This window comes from Leptinotarsa decemlineata, unplaced genomic scaffold, assembly GCF_025532065.1.
Source record: "Leptinotarsa decemlineata unplaced genomic scaffold, Ldec_3_MD MMD2_tig00004307_RagTag_RagTag, whole genome shotgun sequence".
Lineage (NCBI taxonomy): Eukaryota > Metazoa > Arthropoda > Insecta > Coleoptera > Chrysomelidae > Leptinotarsa > Leptinotarsa decemlineata.
This window is the reverse complement of record NW_027412606.1, coordinates 13,903,062-13,925,096: the sequence shown is the minus strand read 5'-3', so window position 1 is coordinate 13,925,096 and position 22,035 is coordinate 13,903,062. Positions and strand designations below refer to the sequence as shown.

General features: G+C 35.1%; 1 protein-coding gene across 2 annotated transcripts in view; it reads right to left on the bottom strand.

Moving 5' to 3' along the window:
• mfr (ferlin family C2 domain-containing myoferlin misfire) overlaps positions 1-21,474 on the bottom strand; it is an 84,828-nt gene extending 63,354 nt beyond the window's left edge. For both annotated transcript variants that reach the window (XM_074179024.1, XM_074179025.1), the window contains exons 1-8: positions 21,237-21,474; positions 21,114-21,176; positions 17,220-17,304; positions 17,013-17,166; positions 16,096-16,285; positions 10,528-10,881; positions 5,588-5,908; positions 3,528-3,731 (exon numbers count right to left, since the gene is read on the bottom strand). In XM_074179024.1, the coding sequence (XP_074035125.1) occupies positions 3,528-3,731; positions 5,588-5,908; positions 10,528-10,881; positions 16,096-16,285; positions 17,013-17,166; positions 17,220-17,304; positions 21,114-21,176; positions 21,237-21,395 (1,530 nt within the window). In that variant the 5' untranslated portion in view covers positions 21,396-21,474. The remainder of the gene's footprint in view (positions 1-3,527; positions 3,732-5,587; positions 5,909-10,527; positions 10,882-16,095; positions 16,286-17,012; positions 17,167-17,219; positions 17,305-21,113; positions 21,177-21,236) is intronic.
• Between the last annotated feature and the right edge of the window lie 561 nt (positions 21,475-22,035).

Here is a 22,035-nt window from a genome sequence, read left to right as displayed (position 1 = left end):
GAAAATATTTTAGATCGATAGAACAGGTAAGGAAATGTGAGAGGTGAAATTTTCAGAAAAATAATGCTTTGCGTTTTCCAGAAACGTCTAACCTACCATCGACCGTGAGTCACGCTGTATACGTAAGGCAAGAATTTGGAAAATATATAAAGTTACAACTTGTTTGTGAAACTCGATGATTGAGCCTTGCAAACATTATTTGATAAAATCAAGAGTGTCACCAAAGCTTTTATCGACCTGGGCCTGGAAGCGGATCCGAACTACTTTTTGAGTGAGGAAGAATAAGTGGTTTTAGTGAACTTAGACAAAGCATTTCAACCTATAAAACTCGCTATGGAGTTGTTATGTCATCGAAATACTGACTTGGCTATCGCAGAAACAATACGTAACAAACTAGTAGTAATCCACCGTTTTAACCACTGCGAGGTATTCTTTTCCCGTGATGCAGTGAATTCATTCGGATGTTCTCAGGGACTTACTGAAATACCTGATACGGTACGCTAGTCAAATGTCTCTTCAGGTTAGCAAATACTTGCTGGCAATCTGGGGACCAAACAAAGGGTGTTTCCATTTTCAGTTAAACTTTGCAGAGGTTTGACAATTTTCCCAAAATCCTTCCACGAAATGCCGGTAATAGCTACAGAGTCCCAGGAAATTTCTGACGCCACATTTTCTGGAAGAGGCAGCACTTCTTGGGGTTGATCTGAAAATGAGCATTCCACAGCCTCGTGAAAATATTCCTCAAGTTTGACAGATGTTCGTCAAAACCTTTTCCGGTGACTATAATGTCATCAAGATAGACCCAACATGTTTTCCGGGTGAGTACCCCCAACATCAACTCCATCAAGTGTTCAAATGTTGCAGGTGCATTGCATAATCCGAACGGCATAAACTTATACTAGTATGATCCATTTCCGGTGGAAAAGGCAGTCTCCTCTTCATCCTCGGGACGAACGGTTACCTGCTAATATCTGCTTTTCAGATCTGTTCTGGTGACATCATTGAACCTCCTGTAGTCTACGTAGAATCTCGTCGATACATCTTTCTTAGTCACCAACAAAACAGGTGACGACCAGGGATTGTTTGATTTCTCTATTAATCCTTCCTCCAACATGTCCTTAACGATGAATGAAGTTCCGTCTTGCTCTGCGAAGGGAAGTCGTCTCGTTGGTTGACGTGTGGGCTTGGCATCGCCAGTATCGACACGATGTTGAATTAAATCCGTTCAACCTATGATTTTGCCCTTCACAAACATATCGTCCTCTTCCTCTACGAATCGGCTGGTCTTGCATAGTTTTTCTTCAAGCAGATGGCTACACGTCTTCTAGAAAGTGTCTATGAGTTGCTTTGCGGGTTGCTGAGCACCCCTTAGAGGGATTTCTTCTTCGATACTGGTGATTTTCACGATCGGTTCACAAGTGCATATTACTTGCCCCTTCTTGAGAATCACTCTGTTAATATTAGGGTTTATTATTCTTACTGGGATGGTCTGATTGTTACTATTCACGAGGGATTTGGCCGAGAAAATTCTTCCTTCAGAGCCGTTGGATGGCTTTATCAATGCTGTATCCAAGCCTCCAGGTCCATCAATTTTCCTTCTCAATTATTTTCTTGGTGTTGGGAGATATTCTTGAATCTTTCAGTATAATCACCTTGGCGCTTTCATAAGGCTGAGAGGGCGCGTCAAGCGGAATTTTCTCATTTCCGAATTCCAACACTTCGTTCCTTATGTCCACCACTAATCCGTAGGAGGCATGATGTCCAGTCCCAAAATGAATTCTTCGACGATGTTGACCACTAATACCTCATTTTCTATTTTGCAGTTTCCAAACCTCAGCCTCACTTCAGCTTCTCCATAGACTGTTAATCTTCCAGTGGCTGTTTCCAAAACAGGTACTACTGATAACCTTTTCAAACCGCTTCTGTTGGAAAAAATCGGCTCTTATCACTGACCTCGTTGCTCCAGTATCGATGTTGAAAAAGCACTGGTAATTATTCATAATTCCACCGACGACTAAGCTGTTAGTGTTGCGTCCTATCGTGAAAATCGGATATCTGGAGACTTGGGATGCAGCAGTCAACTTACTTCTCCTAACGCAAGCTGAATTTGGTTTTTCCAAGCCCCTACGCTTCAGTTCGGGTGATCTTGAATGCCAGTCTCTTTTTTCGTTGGATGTTGAACGAGATCGACATTCCCGCCTTGGATGTGCTTCTCTGCTGCAGTTATAACATTTAGGCCGTTCTCTTGCCTTGGGCGCAGTTCCATTCATCAAATAATTCTTGAAGAGTTCTTCAAGACCGACCATGAGTCGATCTGTTCCTTCGTCTTTCTTTTCATTGATGGCCCTCACTTGAACTTTTCGTTGTTGTCGCGAAACATTTTTAGCAGCTTCAAATTCTAGGGCATACATGATGGCTTCATTCAATTTTTTATGACGTGCCATCCTCAATGACTGCTGTAGCTCCGTGTCACGAACCTCATCGATGAAACTATTGACGCTAATCCAGTGGGTGAAGTTATCAGGTGCTTTTGGGTAATCGAGTCTCACTAACCTTTCGACTTCATCTCCAAACTCTTGCAAACATTCTGATGGACCTTAGATTATCAGTTCCAGTTAAGAAAGTAAAAAAAAAGGTTTTGGTGAAATCAGAATAATCTTCCGAAGACGAGTACTTTTGCTTAGTTTGCACTGAACCCTTTAGCAATAGCAAACCGAACGAACATTGGATTAGGTGCAGTGTGTGCAAAATGTGGTCACATGAAGATTGTACTGAGGGAAACTCTCCTTATATCTGCCATAATTGCCATTCTGATAGCGAATAAGTGATTATCATTACATCAAGTTATCTAATGTTGTTTTATTAACATGTGCTTGCATTTATATTTTCCCCTATTGAACTATAGTCGGTCGGTAGCCGGTCGGTTCGACGTGGGTGCTTTGTTCACTCACTCGAATTGACTTCCGTGTTGGTCGGTGGTTCAAACCACAGGCTGAATGATCGATTTTCACTTGCTATCGTCCAACCCGTGTTAGGAATCACATGTTAGAAGGTAAGACCTCGTTAATCTTTAGCTCGCACAAGTTTCAACTTCTAAGGGTTGTCGTTCGTAGGTGCGACAGCTGGTTAACGGAAAAACAGATTTCAAACAGATTTTTAAACAGATACGATATCAAAGAGAAAGAAATGTGGCCATTATTCGTGAGAATTTTGTCCACGCGAGTCGAAGGCTGGCTTCCTTAATCATTCGATAGATAATGGTTATTTTTGGGGAGTAGAATATTGTATCTTTCCTATGACTTAGAACTGGAAAATGTCAAAATAAATCTATTTATGAAAGATATCTCGAAACAGAGTATCATCTTCGAACAATGAGTGATAAAATAACTGAATTTTTAAACAATATCAGTTTTTTCTGCTTGGGATTCGTCTGATTCGTCCATTTATTTCAAATCTCTATAAAATAATGCATTAGTAAAAATATCATTATGGTTTTGAGTAATGAAAGTTTCATTAAAACTGCTCACCATAACCTGTAGACACATTTTTCTCCTTTCTTTGTCTAACTTTGTTTGATAATCGTCTGAATATGAAGTGGCAATGTCAATATATTTTTTTGCAGCCACAGAAATGAAATCTACAGCATCTAATAGCTTCGCATCAATTTCTTCGGAAAATAGTTTCATGTCAGGCCTTAAGAACAGTGTTTCGATATATTCTAACTTACTCTTCTGGAACAAATAAGAAAAAATAAGGTGACTATGTTAGAATATGAATAGTTCTATAAATCAAGGAAATGAAAACTGTTTTGAGATACAATAATTACAACGACAAGCGAAAGTGGTAATCCAACTAAAATTTTTTGCAATTTCATAGAAAATCATCAAAATAGTCTCTAAGGATTCAATAGATTTTATAATACTTTGAACACAAGCACAGCCTTTACTAAAATTTGATTATTGAATAGTTATCATATTCAACAAATGGGTTAAAATTCCGAAATTCTTTGGAGTTTATAATGTATTGACTTCCTAAAATGAAGGTGATTTCAGGAAGAAATTTGAAAAATTTGCTTGATCTGAAAACTAATTGGTGTGTATGTTGTGAAAACAATAGTGAGATCAAGGTACCCATTCTTCGAATGGTTTCGTGGTAGTCAATAAAAATATTTCGTCTCACCTTCATGATAATAAAGATTTTTGATGATTTCTGACGTACCAAATGAATTGTGTTAATGATATTAATCTCTCTCAGCTACCCACACTGTAGGTTCTGGTAAATGACTACCAAAAACAACTACTTTTCTGGGTGATACCACGCTGGATATTGAATTATATCCGACAGACATTTATGCAAGTTACTTCACAAAGGTATAGTTTATAACGTACGAGTAAATAAATACATTAGATACGGGTAAGTTCCATTATCACTTTTTTTCAATAATAATAGCAATTCATTTCCCAAGGAACATACAGTGTTTATACTAGGCTGATATATTTGAGTATACGAATAACTCTAAAATTGTAGATAATTTCGTTGGTCAATTAAAATCCATGAAGAAATGAACATACTCTGGACACTCATCAGTAACCTTCGACCCTTTCTGGGATTTGACACTCCGAGAACTGGTCAATAAGTTTACCACATGCTTGGATTCCTTCATAAGAGAAGAAACTTTCCCGTATTTCAGTAATTTATTTTGATTTTATCTAAGGATAATTGCACACACACCGATTGTTGACGGCCGATTTTATACCGGTCGTCCAAATTCCAATAGTGAACCACATGTGGGAACGGGACCTGGCACACATGTGGTTCACTATTGGAATCTGGACGACCGGTATAAAATCGGCCGTCAAAAATCGGTGTGGGTGCATTTATATTTAACGGAAAGATTTAGAGGCAAGTTGGATGTTTCTATCGGATTTCCTCTAGATGGGTTAGCTATTAGCAATTATGCAACAAACAATATTACTCTTTGTCATTATAACATATATGCACTTTCGAATCACTCGCTGCGGACTATACACAGTATAATGCAGATATCCCTACACTAGCACGTGGTCCGTATACAATGATTCATACGTGTCAACAATTTCACCAAAATTGTCTTTGAGTGGAGAAGTTATAAGTCCTTTTTTATGAAAAAGAGGAAACGAACTAGCACCTTTGAGATACCTCGAAGGAATGTTCTTTTAGTGTTTTGAAATGTTATTTTTAACCTGTTAATTTCATATCGAAACTTAATAATAATATATTGAAATGTGAAATGTACAGCAAATATTGAAAGATATCGTTCGAAGAACCTGATAACATTGTGATCATTTTGGGTTTCTCTCGCAGGGTACTTCAGCCAGATTACATTCTTCAGACTTTAACCCATGATTCGTTAAAACACCGAAGATTTCAATCATATGGCTAAAGAAGGATGGAAGTAATCTGATAATCAACTTGTTTTGAACGATAAAGACAAGTTTTTCAGTGTAATACTGCCCAGAAATGAACTTGATCATTTCTGATTTAACAGAAATACAAAGTAACAGACCATTGATGAAGTTACTTAGTTTCTAATCATTTTGGCACTTACCAACTCTCTGGCTATGCTGGAAATGAAATTGGAGTTATATATCCTCTTTTTGAAAAATTGCACTTTTTCCGTGATCCAGAGACAAGGCTTATTTTCATTTATTTCCAAATAAAAATACTTTTTACCCATTTTCCTTGCTTTCTGAGGAATAGTTGAGTTTATTATCAACTGCTCTCCTGAAGCCGATGATTTTTGTTGAACATTCATTCTTCCAAACGTCACTTTGATGCAAATTGGATCTTTTGAATACTTTTTGTGAATAGCAGTTACTCCATAAATAATTGAAAACAAGGTTACTCCTTCATAAACGAAGTATTTGTCCTGAAAAATATCAAAATTTCAATAATTGGCATACATAACTCATGAGAATGATTATTCACTGGGGGTTCTGAGTTTCTTTTCGAGAGTTGTAGTCTTTTTTTCGATGCAGTAAGAATGAAGCTGTCCACGTTTAACATGAGAAGTAATTTTTGGGTGACACGATTATTGAAGGTGGCCTATGTCACTATTATTTATTGTGAACAATACAGGCTGATTCACGGTGGATGGCACATTAGACGTTTCTGGTGAACCAGACAACGGATCACTTTGAAAATTTGATGGAGGGCATATTCGGACATTCTCTAGCCAACTAAAATATTTTCGACAATGCGGTGTTGCCGCTTCTATTAGAAAGCAGTAGCAACTTTGATTTTTCAAATGGAACACTCTGTATATAATATTATTTTTGGAATCTCCAACAATTGCCTGACAACTTTTCTTGATATTTTCCTATACCTATCTGTTACCGTTTTCGAAATAAAAATTAATTTCAATTTTTTTCTTCGAAAATCATGACTTCTAAAAATGCCGATATCTTTTAGTTAAGAAGTACTATGATATCGAAATTTGGTTTGGAGTTAGGTGATACTTGGATACTTCCCACACGTCAGCCTAATCTCCGTTACTTCAATACAGGGTGGTAAAAAAATACAGTTTTTTCGTTTGCTTGAAAAAGTTGCTGAAATTTGATTATTTTAAATGGAACACCCTGTATATTATTGGAAATTCGGAAAGCTGCTGAAATTTGCTTTCTTTCTATGTATATCATACCTATACCTAACTAGTCAAGTTTTGGACTTATGAACATTTATTTGTGAAAATGTCCCTTCAGAATGGTATTTCCATTCGGTATTTGGTAAGCAGACCATGATTACTATTTGACAGTAGCGTTGTGACATTCTCCTAATAATATCAACATTTTCGTCACTTCAGAAGTTGCATATACCTTCAAAACGATGGAATAAAACTATTCAAACGAAGTTCTCATGAATTTGTTTATTATTTTTGGACAGTGTGACAAAATTATCAGCAGAACATGTAGAAAGTTCAATGAAATGTATCCGAATCTACCGCTAATGAACCTCAAGAAATTTATACGAATTCAGAACAATTTCAATGCATTTGGATCAACTTTAAAAGCACCAAGAAACTTGCCTCGACCCGTAACTTTCGAAGACAACCAGATTAATGTCTTAGCATATTTTCACGTATTTCCCGAGTCATCGATAAGAAGTGCTGAAGAAGATTTGGGTATAAAATATTCATCGGTTCAAAGAATCTTGCGAAGACATGAAATGCATGATTATAAATTCACCAAAATTCAAGCAATGAAGCCTCAAGATCCTCAACAGAGGATGAAATTGTTCTGAATTCGTATAAATTTCTTGAGGTTCATTGGCGGTAGATTCGGATACATTTCATTGAACTTTCTACATGTTCTGCTGATAATTTTGTCACACTGTCCAAAAATAATAAACAAATTCATAAGAACTTCGTTTGAATAGTTTTGTTCCATCGTTTTGAAGGTATTTGCAACTTCTGAAGTGACGAAAATGTCGATATTATTAGGAGAATGTCACAACGCTACTGTCAAATAGTAATCATGGCCTGCTTACCAAATACCGAATGGAAATACCATTCTGAAGGAACATTTTCACAAATAAATGTTTATAAGTCCGAAACTTGACTAGTTAGGTATAGGTATGATATGCATAGAAAGAAAGCAAATTTCAGCAGCTTTCCGAATTTTCAATAATATACAGGGTGGTCCATTTAAAATAATCAAATTTCAGCAACTTTTTCAAGCAAACGAAATAACTGTATTTTTTTACCACCCTGTATTGAAGTAACGGAGATTAGGCTGACGTGTGGGAAGTGTCCAAGTATCACCTAACTCCAAACCAAATTTCGATATCATAGTACTTCTTAACTAAAAGATATCGGCATTTTTAGAAGTCATGATTTTCGAAGAAAAAAATTGAAATTAATTTTTATTTCGAAAACGGTAACAGATAGGTATAGGAAAATATCAAGAAAAATTGTCGGGCAATTGTTGGAGATTCCAAAAATAATATTATATACAGAGTGTTCCATTTGAAAAATCAAAGTTGCTACTGCTTTCTAATAGAAGCGGCAACACCGCATTGTCGAAAATATTTTAGTTGGCTAGAGAATGTCCGAATATGCCCTCCATTGAATTTTCAAAGTGATCCGTTGTCTGGTTCACCAGAAACGTCTAATGTGCCATCCACCGTGAATCAGCCTGTATATACATGACAAATGTGACTGATACACAAAAAGCACAATTCATAGCTACAGCCTGCCGTTACATTCTTTTCAGTCTTGACAAATACATTTTCTCAGATGGGAGAGAACAGGGAAATTAATAATGTTCATTACCGCTGAGACTTTAAAAATTCAAAAATTATGATGATTCAATAAATTTATTGATAATTGTACTCATAAATATGTTCAGATTTGGTTGCCGTTTTTCTGTTAGTGAAATCAATTTTGATTTTATGATACCTGATATCGAAAAATGATAGAAGAGAGATAGAATCTTCAAAATATGTGGAGATGAGAATTCTTTGAAAAGCAAAAGATCATCTTTAGAGATGTTAGTCGTTCGAGCAACAGCTGAACTTGTCACCAATCCTAATCTTCATCAAGATTAGCATGTCTATTCATCAATAACTCTTCTGCGGAAGGTGAATTGATCATCGGTTACTTGCTGCGCTGATGATTAGTTATTTGAAATAAGTTACCTTATACAGAAGCTTGCTCAAACAGAAATGATAAATCAATTATATTTATTGACCATTTTGTACTCTGAGAATATCAATTACAACCTTCTCATACACTCAACTACCTGAGAAGACTGGATACAATAATTCATTCATTGGGTCGTAGAAAAAAAACACTTGAAGAAACAAATGAATATTGCATAGATAATTGTTTTGTGAAAGGAATGAGTATGATTATCTGGTAAGTAAAAATTTCTCCAAATTTTCCAAAATTTTGAGTTCCAAACCTTTCTTTTGTGAACGATCGATTTTGAACTCTTGTTCCTTTGTGAGGAGGTGAACCTTATTCCCAATGAGTCACAAGTCGATTATCATTTATATCATCAACGTTCTCCATTGTTTTTCCAAAGACAGCATTCGTTCTAGTCTAGAAATTATTTTTATGATTTGTTGCTTGATTTATCGTAAGTGTATTTGTGTTTACATATTTTTCCAACCATAGTACCTAGTTGATTAAATGAGAAAACTCTGTGAGTCCTCATCACTATCAAACTATTTTCAACTGCTTGCTTCAAAGCCCTCTAATGAATAATGTATTTTCTTTCATCGTTTAGTAATAATTTGGGTATTTTTGAATTGGAATCGGGTGGAATCACACTTTCTACTGGAAATGGCAGATTAAAATGCGGGCCTTGAAATTCTTCAGGATTGAGGACATCTACTTCCAAAACATAAACTTCAGGAGAATCAACTGGAGCACTCATGATATTCGGTATAGGAATTTCTGGTTAGGGTAATCATAAAAATCCACCTGTCGGTAATGCTTGGGACATAATGTGACCATAGAGTTGGTAGCATCCAAATAACTGATGAATTATGATGATTAATTTGGCAGAAAACGATTATTGGCAATATGTTTCCGATCAGAAAACTCCCTGTCACCTCCACTATACCTTTTGAAGAAAAGTTATCATTGCATGCCCATAAGAAGTGAAAAAGTGGACTAGATCCGATTCATATTTATTCAGACATACTAGTATACCGCGAAAATGTTCGAGTATATGACATGAAATCAATACATCCGATTTCAAATACAAATCTGAATAGTCTGATGATTCACAATTCATTAAGATTCATACACGTTTTGTCTTTTTCATGTTTCGAAAAACACTTTCGTGTCTCATAACATTGCTCATTTGATAAGCCATAGTTCTGAAGCTATTGATAAATCGCTGTTTGAGTAATTATTTTTCAATTCACCAAATTAATCTTTTGTGATACCCATCAAGAGATGCTCAGTGAATGGAATGCAATTTTTCTTTGTTTGAATGGTATTGCCTTTTTTTTAGTGTATAACTCTTTCATGGATAACTGACTGTCATAGCCGCTCAAATTATGGAAAATAATTATCGGAATGAAATTCCATATTTCAAAATTCAAATTGTATCGAAAAATGTGCTGTTCCGTATCTATTGCTCCACGTCAGGTGACAATGATCTGTCACTTGAACATCATCCAATTCGGAGGGTTTTTCACAAATACCGTCCTTATCAGTGGTTAAAAACTCATTCTCTTATGAATTTGTCAATGGTTTCATCGGCACGATACGATTCAAACTGCATCTTTTTTAGATCTGAGCGAAATTCCATATGGACATTAAATTAGGCGAAAAACATTTTTTATATTCTGAATGTTCCCAAAACATTTGTTTCGACCCAGAAATAATATTTCTGGGTCGAAATGATATTTCTGGGTCGAACTAATATAATAATTCAGTTGAACTGTCATACTTTATAATTATAAGGATAATGATGCCGTTATAACTACGGTAGTTAATCATGGGAGTTACTGGAATAATGAAGTTCAAAAACTCACCTCAATCAGTGGTGGTATAGATTCTACCAATGTACTTTTCTTAGAATCAGACATTACACCTTCTTCTATTTCCGTATCCATGGACATTATAATGCTACCCGCATATCCTTCAAGTTCATTATGCCTATACAGGTGAACCAGATTTGGTCCAAAAGTTGGTAAGAAACCTTCATTCTTATTATTTGAGATCAATTGCATATTGATTGATTTAGATGAATGCACTTTTTTCTTAATTGTATCTCCATAACATAATTGAATTCGAACTATTTGACATAGCGGTGGGAATAAGTCGATTATCGTCAACTTCTCATTGAACACTGGAAACGACGTCTGCTTTTTCATGGAAGTTCTGATCTGAAAATATTTTTTCGTTGCAACTGATCTGATCCTTCTCATGAAAGAAAATTGATGAATACTTTAGTAGTGCTGGTTATTCAATTTTTGCCTTCCAGGCTGACAAATTTTGAAAAATATTGTGAAATACATAAGAAGTAAAACCAAAATATGTAGTTCGCTATTCACTACTCGTTGCCATTTTCAGTTCGTTAATTTTCAACCAATACTTGGTGAAGATTCATAGTAATTTCATAAACTACACCTCAGGATCACAACTTCACTAACTTTATTTTCAAAAAACAGATCAGGACATGTTTCGTTATTACAGTAGCTTTTTCGCGAATTAGATAACGTGCTAGCAAAATTCTAAAATGGGTTTCAAAGATATTTCGAATTGTTCAGTGATAAATTCTTGAGTCAAAACCCTTGGGTTAAATGGTTTGAAAAATATTGGTAACACCTGTTTAATGAACAGCGTAATCCAATTTTTATCAAATAAGAGATGCTTATTGGAATATTTGAAAAAGGATGAATTCATGAAAGATATCAATACTAGTATTTCTAGTATGGAGGGTGCTTTAATCAAAGCGTTTGCAGAAGTCATCAAGGAGTTGTGGTCAGAAGATTCATTTGATAGAGTAGTAAATACAGCCTCCTTGAAAAATCAGATTCAAAGTTTTGCTCCTCGATTCATGGGTAATTCCCATCAAGATGCCCATGAGTTTCTTCGTTATCTTTCAGAAGGTTTACATGAAGACGTTGATATAATTGATGAGAAACATAAACCAATTTTTAACGAAGATTGACGAAAAATGGAGCGACACCAAAAATGCACAAGAGTCATGGCTCGCATATTTGATGATGCATAACTCTAAGATTGTGGTTAATTTAGTTGGTTAATTGAAATCCTCGATGAAATGCACACACTATGGACACTCATCCGTAACCTTTGATCCTTTCTGGGAGTTGTCTCTCGTCATACCATAAAGAACCGACCAATTAAGTTTGTGGCAGTGCTTGGATTCGTTTACAAGAGAAGAAACTTTGGATGGAAATGAAAAACCAACGTGTGCGAAATGCAAAGAAAGGAGAAAATGCACAAAATCCCTATCAATCCACAAGTTTCCCCATAATTTAGTAATATATTTAAAAAGATTCACTCCAACGTAAAGATTGAAAGGCAAATTGAATGATGTCATTGAATTTCCTCTAGAAGGATTGGAGACGGACAATTTTGCAGCAGAAAATGTGGCTACTAGCAAAATACTGCTAATTAGAATCTTTATTTGGTTTATTGAAAGACATGAAAATTGGCAGTTATGTTATTTTCGAATCCAAAAACTTTCATTTAGACTTATCAGAATCAGTGGATGAAACCTATGAGAGACTCCACTAGGGCATTCGAATCGACAAATCAATTTCCTCATGTTCTGTTTCCCAAGATTATTGACACATTCTGAGGTAAATGTAGGTAAGGAATTGAACATCCGTCAAGAGTAACACACGAAAGACGAAAATCAGGTGAATACACTGACCAGTTACTGTGAAAGTTAATAACACTTTTTATGTTAATAATAACATATCTTCATTATACACCCTTTATTTCCATAAAGTCTGAACTGTAAAGATTTGTAGATATTATCGTGAATAACAAAATTAAGTGGTGATATAGTGGATAAACTAAGATGATACCCATTTTCTGTTCCATGACTCTTTCACTATTCTCAAGTTTACTAACATAATATCTTAAATATGGGAAAGAAAGTTTTTGCCTTTCTACAATTCCATCTAGATCATGCAAAGAAGTAACTTTCAGACACAAACTGAAAGAAAGTCCTCCTGAAACAGCTACTTTCATATAAACATTGAATTATACGAAAGAAAAAATTCTTTCGAAACAAATACTTCTATATGAACACTGAATTATGCAGAAGATACTTTTCTCTACTCAGTTTGTATTTCAAACATTCGTTGTGGAATAACAATCAGATATCATTCACATGAGTTCTACTTTAAATGAATGGTAACAAATTGCACTTACATAGAACACTGCCATCCTCACTGGTATACACCGATGTTTCGCCTTGAGACAATTGCCCTAAGGCTCTTCAGTACCAAATTGGATAACATTATAGAAAATACACACACTTCATTCATGAATTACGATTTTTTAATGTCACGGAATAAGCTTGATCTGCTTATGTCATCGATGACATCGTAATGACATTCATTCACCTATTCGATTTAATCCCAGCCAAGAGGAATTCATGAATGAAGTGTGTGTATTTTCTAAAATGTTATCCAATTTGGTACCGAAGAGCCTTAGTGCGAGTGTCTTAAGGCGAAACATCGGTGTATACCAGTGAGGATGGCAGTGTTCTATGTAAGTGCAATTTGTTACCATTCATTTAAAGTAGAACTCATGTCAATGATATCTGATTGTTATTCCACAACGAATGTTTGAAATACAAACTGAGTAGAGAAAAGTATCTTCTGTATGATTCAGTGTTCATATAGAAGTATTTGTTTCGAAAGAATTTTTTCTTTCGTATAATTCAATGTTTATATGAAAGTAGCTGTTTCAGGAGGACTTTCTTGCAGTTTGTCTCTGAAAGTTACTTCTTTGCATGATCTACACATCCATGTATAGAGTTACTTCCTTCTTTCTTTGGAAGACTCCCTCATCCTTCTTTTTTTTGTATCAAGATGGAGTAGTAGAAAGCCAAAAACTTTCTTTCCCAAAAATTAATCACTCCTAAAAAATATAACCCCTTCAATTCAAATGAATATTTAACATGTTGGTTTCCGATAAATTCGGTTGTTTGCAATTTTTTTTATTTTTTTTCAAATATGTAGCTAATATGTCTGATGGTTTTTAAAATGGAAGTATTATTAACATGAAAAAACTCTTCTTCGAGCCCTGAAGAAGAATTTAATTGAATTCGAAACATCGGCAAGAAAACAATTGATTTTTTAAAGAAAAATTGATCATGTTACGCAACCTACGTTTTTTCAGAAATTGATATTGTTTTCCATTAAAAACCAAGATAATCTTCATTTAGTAATTCTTGAATGGTTGTTAAGTCATGAAGCTGTTTTGCCTTCAAATTTGTCAAAACTATCATGTGACTAACATCTAATTGAGCATGTACGAGATTTACCCTTGTACTGCTTCTAGAGTTTTTTCGACAAATTCTTAAATATCCTCATAGTTTGTATCCATTTTTTGACGACCACTATTACCAGCAACTTGCGGTCACAAAGTACCCGTCTCCTCAAACGACGATCAATGGAAAGAAATAATCGTCTGTGTTGGGAATATAAATAAAATTTGAAATGAGTTGCCTTAAACACTGTTACGTCACTGTGTAATTGTCTGGTTGTCAAGGGATATTTACCTACCTTCGGGAACCAATAGCGTGTGTCCAGTTTTCCTTACCTCTGGCTTAAGAGTGATCTCGTTCAGTACAGTATGGTTTCAGCATAACAGAAGAAAGGTCTATTAGATGTATTTGTAGTTAAGTACAAAGTGTTAGTTTATTGTGGAGAATATCAAAGGTTCTCATTTGTATAAGCTTAGTGTTTCTCACATCAAATCAAACAGATCAAACCAATTGTCGTATTCAACATTCTGTGAAATCTGTAAACTAGGTGTGACAGAATAAAGTGTGTTACCTAATTACCTACGTCGCATTATTCAATAGTATACAGTCCACTAGAAAGGGGCCAGCAAGCCCAAAAACCAAAATTGGGACCCAACAAAGTAGTCCTTCGGGCCGGATTCTCAGTTTTGTACACATCTAAGAAGAAAAGGTAATCTTACACACGGTAGCCGTACTTGGAAGAAGCACGTGCTCAATATCTCTCTCTCTCGCTCTCTCTCTCTGGCTCCACATAGACCGTCACACATCGCATGTCTCACTTGAAGAACTCATCGCAAAAGGAAGGATACTTTCCTCATCTCGCTGAATCGCTCATCTCGCTCCCCTCTGAAGACACCAAGGAAATTTCCAACTACTCGCAGGTAAAGCTGGGTGGTAAGAAAAAATAGGATGAATTCACATTGGCCAACAGCCAGGACTAAGGACAAAAAGGTTAGATCACTTCATTACTTCAACTGTTACTCACATAGAAAAAAACAAGGTTAGCAGGGAATTGCTAAAGACATTCTCTATAACATCGGTTTATACTCAGATAACTCTCAAACACAATTTACAGAATCTTTGCCAGAACAGAGATCCCCAGTGACTCTTGTTTCGTTGAATAATTTCTCAGAAGTGAATGAAATCCTTATAAGATTTTCTAAATTTAGTCACTTGCAACGAGTTATAGCCTATTGCTTGTGCTTCGCACATACTTGTTTGAAGCCAAAAAACAAATTGACGGCTTCACTTTCTGTTGAAGAACTGAAAAAATCTCTGAAGCTTATCATTAGTTGCATTCAAGGCCATCACTTCTCTAAGGAAATTTCAGATCTCAAGGCAAAAATTTCCATCAGATCAGGTGCGATGGCTCAATTAACTCCGTTTTTAGACAAAGAAGGTATACTTCGAGTTGGAGGAAGGTTAACTCAGTCGGAGTTATCCTTTGCTCAGAAACATCCAATGATTCTTCCTTCTAGAGATCATGTCGTTACATTAATTTTTAGAAAGGAACATTAAGATTTACATCACGCAGGGCCACAAACCATCCTTTCTAATCTTCGCCAACGGTTTTGGCCAATCAATGGGTTGAGACAGATCAACAGAGAAGTCAAAAATTGCGTGGATTTCCATCAAGTAACGGCTGAATCAATCAGAAAAAAAAAATATACTAGTATACTTCCTTGTACTTTCTTGTAACTATATATGTACACTTATTCATTTCAGAATTAATTATATTCTTTTGTGACAATATTTTTTCGGCAACTTGTTTACTTCAAGCCGATCATGCTTTATCCGATATTGATCATTTTTTTCTGCTCATTCCTGCAGGGAGACATGATGAGTTTTAGAAAAAGCTCCTGTGGACTATTTCAAAACTTAATAATAATAATAATGAAGGTCTTTATTATTTTCAAATAATATACATATAGATTTTAACATTGTATGCAAAAAAAAATAAAAACATTTCTGAAAATAAAGGGCGAAGTTCATTTTCTGCAGACAAACGATAGTTTTACTACGAAAATGTTCTTCAGGTAATAAGTATAAGCAGAATTTGATATCATCATTTAATGAGGTGAGTACTTACTGCCATCCCTGCAAACATTATTTCAACAAAAGTGGTAGGTCCGGAACTCTTGGAGTTTTCCTTGAACTCCAAATTGTAATCCTCAACTGTATTCGAGAGTTTGTCAACAACGTACTGGGCACGGTAAATGTTAAATATATATTTGGCTTTCTGACGTTCAGTGAATGTTCCCTCAGGAAGAAGAAGATTCCTAAAATATAACTCAGTTTTCGTTATTAAATCAGTGAATCACATATAAAATTTCAGTAAACATGTAACTTCGAGTTTTTCTGACATATTTGGATTTAGTAGTTTGTAATTGCATCCTAACGTTTCGCCAGCACGAGTGGCTGGTTTCTTCAAAGATTTATTTCATCTTGATGATTCACCGATGACTGGTGATTTCTAGTTCGTAGGTTGTATTTATGTTGACCCAGGTAGTCCGCCTCTCTTGTTGATACGTTACTATTGGACGAAGTGTGGTACATATCAGAAATACGCGACGGACTGTGGCTGTTCATCGTTTTGAGGTTCAACTCAGTACACCTCTAACTTCACTGTTTGAGAACTCTTCCGTATGGAGAACTGCGTTTATGTGGAATAAACTTCCTGAGAACGTTTTTCCAAATGGATTTATTCTCCAACGATTCAAATCCAATGTGAATCGCTACTTTCGCACAGGCACCGCTTTGAGAGCGCCTCAAAAGACTTCCATGTAGTGCTTGTTTTTTGTCCTTAAAATAAATCAACTCATCTCAAAGCAATTGAGAATGGTCTAACAAACCGAAACCGTTCGTAACAAATAATAAACTTAAGTAAAAATGAGCGAAAAGTGTTTTATCCTATATTCAATTGACAGTGTAGGTATACTTTTTTACTAATGAACAATATTTATCGCCAACGTATTCTAATGACCAATAATGAAACATGAGACGTACCCTTCTATTTCGTCGTTGATGATATGAAGTGGAACCTTTGGAACTTCCGATTTGGACAGTATCGATATGTCCATTTTAATGTAACCTTGAGGTCCAGTAAAAGTTTCCATTTTTGGAGCTGTTAGTATTGCCCATTTGTGGTAAAATTGATGATCTGTTGAAAAATATATATGAAAAATGGTTCTGAAATTTGTTGAACAGTTTTACTCTTTTGCTGCCATACTGTTGCAATGTCTAGCGTTATATATCCAAGTATCTTTCTTTTTCTCCAAATATTTCGGGGTTCTATCACCTTGAAATAAATAACATGAACATATCATAAACGGTTGCACAACTACAAAATATAACAAGTAAAAATCGTAGTAAATTCTTACATGTCTAACGTAGCTGATAATTCCAAACTGGATGTGCCTAGAGACCGGGTTGATAAGGAATTGCTATTTTAATTTGTGTCTATCAATTTTTTTTGGCATATCTTTAGGATCTACACGTTTTAGAAACACATCTGACCGTTGACTGACTTCCAACTACCGACTGTTCTATGAACTTGATTGATAAATTGTAGGTTCTGTTAAATGCGTTAAAGTCAATCGAGTCCCAGGCAAACTGTCGTTAGGGTAAAATCTTTTCTGCATTTGGTAAGTCGGTAGCCGGTTCGATGTGGGTGTTTTGTTCACTCACTCAATTGGCCGCCGTGTTTTTGGGTAGTTCACTTGCTATCGTCCAACCCGTGTTAGGAATCACACGTTAAAAGGTGAGACCTCATTTGTTATTAGCTCGCACAAGGTTCGACTTCTGACGGTTGTCGTTCGTAGGGGTGCGATATATTGTTGAGAGGTAATATCTCGAAACTGGTCTTCTGGTGATCTCGATTGACTTCAGTGTGCTCCTGCTGCTGGATGTAAGAGAAATATATTCATGTCTGTCGAATATAATTCAATGTAATTAATACAGTTTATTGCGTGATTTTCACTATAAAGGGTTTTACAAAAACCGCGACACGTGTTTCGCTATACAATAGCTTCCTCAAGTGTAAACTATAAGTTACTTCTAAATTACAACCATTCTATACTCTAACATATTGACTAAATGAACAGATTCAATAATAGCCAATTATTCAATTCAGTTTGGTCATTCATGAAATATTGAGAGTTTTTGAATTTGTTTATTTACATACTATCCAACAGGTTAAGTTTCAAACCTTTCTTTCGGAAGGGAAGGGGCTTGTATCCCTTTCATGTCATGTCCCTCTGTGAATTGAATGAGTGGGATATGTGGAATGTATTTATCCATTCTGGAAACTATTTTTGTGATCCTTCATGCAGGCTTTGAACGTTCTTCCAGTTTGACCTATATAAAACATCACACATGATGATTCATATACTCCCGATTTTACTGAAACTGAACTTTTATCTTTGATATTCTTAATGTGCATGCCTACGTTGTTGTTGGTTTTGAAAGCAATATTCATTCCTTTTTGTGCAGAAAATCTGAAATATTTGTAGTGGGTTGGACTTAGTTAGTTAAGGTTCTATAACTTTTATCCTCTTCTCTTTGAATTGGGTAAAATTCCTTCAAAGCTTGGCTGTAGAACTTTTTTGACAATAAAGAATGTATTAGACTGCTATCGTAATCATTGTTGACGGATATATGTTTTATTATGTTCAGTTCTTTATTGAAATTCGTCGTTGAGAAGGTTTGAGGATCATACTGTTTAAAGGTGCTACTTTGTGCTGATACGGGAGGGTGAACGAATTATGAATGATAATATCTGTATGTACCGGTTTACACAATATTAGACTTGCTTACGGTTTGTTTGTCACATAATTACTTCCAATTCAATGAAATTTTTAACTCATCCTGCAAAGGTCCCATAATGGGAAACCCACTTAGTCCTATTCTGGTAAAGATTTTCATGAACGATTTGGAGAGAAAAATACACAGTAACCCACTGGTAAGAAGTTTCGTATATTGATATAGATATGTAGATGATTAACAGGATTATAGATGTTTAACAGGAGCGAACTGACAGTTGATTAAGTTTTTGAATTTCATCAGTTCTGTCCACCCTTCTATCACATTCACAGTGGAGAAGGAAAAGAACGACTCTATAAATTTTTTGGACTCAACAATAACAAAAGTTAACAACAGCTGGCACATACAGATATTATCATTCATAATTCGTCCACCCACCCGTATCAGCACAAAGTAAGAGCTTGAACAGTATCATCCACAGACTTGTCAGAGGCGAATTTTAATAAAGAACTGAAAATAAAATGAAACAAAGAACCGTCAACAATGATTATGATAGCAGTCTTATACATTCTTCATTATCAAAAAAGTTATACAGCCAAGCTTTGAAGGAAGTTTACCCAATTCAAAGAGAAGAGGATAAAAGTTATAGAACCTTAACCTACTTAGGCCAACCCACTACACATATTTCAGATTTTCTGCACAACAATGTTGTAAATATTGCTTTCAAAACCAACAACAATTTAGGCATACACATTAAGAATAACAGAGATAAAAGTTCAGCTTCAGAAAAATCGGGAGTGTATAAATTATCGTGTGACCGATGTTTTATATAGGTCAAACTGGAAGAACGTTCAAAGCTCGCGTAAAGGAACACAAAAAATGTTTCCAGAATGGAGAAATGAATTCCACATATGCCACTCATTCATTCACAGAGGAACATGAGTTCAACCATGAATACAAGCCTCTCCATCTCTAGAAGAAAGGTTTGAAACTTCTCTCGAAAATTCTCAATATCTTATGAACAAGCAGACTGAATTGAATAATTCGCCATTATTGAATCTTTTCATTTCCAGGTAAAAATAGTTGAGTATATTTACGATACTTCCGAAAAATTCATTCATATAGTAACTTTTAGTTTACGCTTGAGGAAGCTATCGTATAGCGAAACACGTGTCGCAGTTTTTGTAAAACTCTTTATAGTGCAAATCACACAATAAACTGTATTTATTAGTTTCAATATAGATTTTCATCAAGTATCGGCCAGTTTTATTCAATAATTCAATGTCCATGGTGCTATCAGCCGGGGAAATAGTTATTTTCCGGCATGTAGGTACGTTGGAAGAGATGAATGTTCCATTATCTCACACATATATATCTCATTTCAAAACAGTCTTTAGACTTATTTTGGCAATTTAAAGTTCAGTACTGTGACCTTTAAATTATTTTCCAAGTTTAATTTTTGAACTTCTGGTATAGTTTATTAGATTCCTGGTAGTCAGTTGCTAGATATCAGCAAGTTAAACAAGTTAGAATAAACTAAGACATTTGCGAAAGCAAGTCCGCAGGACCCTCATCTAATGCAATTTTATCAGAAGCCATATATACAAGTTCGTATCTTTTTATCCAACGTTTTGGATAAGATAGTCTTCTTTGAAGTTCACTAAAAAGTTTAGGGTGAAAAAAAAAAGGGTGAATACTTATATTCAACTTGAAAGTTTCGAGATCTATTGTACTAGTTGAGGCTTCAGGTTCATGATTAGTCCTAAAGATGACAACTACGTTATCAGCATCACCTTAAGTCATGATAACTTGCTCCTGTAATTCAGCTCAAAGAAAGGAAAGAATCAACGACTATCATAAAGCTAAATATCTCCTTTCAGATCAATGAACTGAATAAAAACCCTTTTTTCAAATTTACACTAGTTATTTTATTTTTACGACCTCTTTCGAGTTATAACCCATTATCAAGTATAAAACAGATCTGGTTACTTTTTCTTCTTCCTGGGAGCGGCCACTACGAGTATGATTTTATATCACCTAAGTAGTGATTGTTTAAGTGAAGCTCATGTTTCGGTTCCCTAATGATATAATGAAGGATTTATATATGTGTAAGGTCACTTTATTTTTTAGTATCAGTACAACCATCCATTTTGTTTTCCTCTGAATGCAGATTTCTCATTTGACATCCGACACAAATTGGAGTACAGACTCTCATTCTTGACCAGAGGCAAACAATTTTTGATTTTAAAGAAAATGAAAATTCATAATTCACGATAACTTAAAATATTTCCACTAATCACATAACACAGAAAAACGATAATTTCTATATATTTTAAAGTTACTTACTGTTACTGACATCTGTTTTTCAATCATATCATGGAATGTTGTATAGAATTCAAACACGAAATACTGAAAACAAGGTTAACTTCGTTAATACCATCATGAAAAGCAGTGTCTCCGAATCGGCACCTCATTATAGAACGGACAATCAGTCTTTCTTTTCACCGAGGTGCATTTAAATTTATTGTCTATTTTCACAATAACGGCAGAGTCCATATTCAACCATGCATAATGTCTTCCTTCCAAAATTGCAACAGTTAATAGAAAAGTTTGACTTTTCTCTGTCATTTAAGACGGTTTTTGAATCGCACTTGACACATTAAGTTTTTTTGACAATAATTTTCAACGTGTCAACTAAGATCAGCAAAAAAAGTATACAGAAAAGAAAACCGTAGCTACCGAGAAATTAAACATTATCATGAACTGAAGAGTATCTAACAAAGTATTTTAGTTGACAACAGAACATTTTATTCTACGCTAAGGTGCTAAGAGATCACATAGTTATACTTTTGGTATGCTACAAATCGTATTCAACGATATTTCAATCAGTTCAATACAGCTGATCTCAATTTTAAGAATAATAATACACATACTCGAATTGAAAATTAATAATTTCGGGCAGTATAATAACCTCAATTTCAGATTTTCAAAAGTTTGGAACTTACATTTTAGATATGAGTCAAAACCTTTCTGCAGGATGAAAAAAGCCAAAAGATTATGTAAGTAGAATAAAACAACTGCAAGCTAAAGAGATGTAACGAAAAAAAAAAACGTAAAAAAAGAAATGCATCAACAAGTGACAAATGAGATATGGATATCGATTACAACGTATTTATAGGACTTCTATTTGAACTTTTGAGCAATAATTTTGTATGAAGACCGTCAGATTAAATATACAAAGGTGAACTTGATTGTTTTTCAGTTTCAC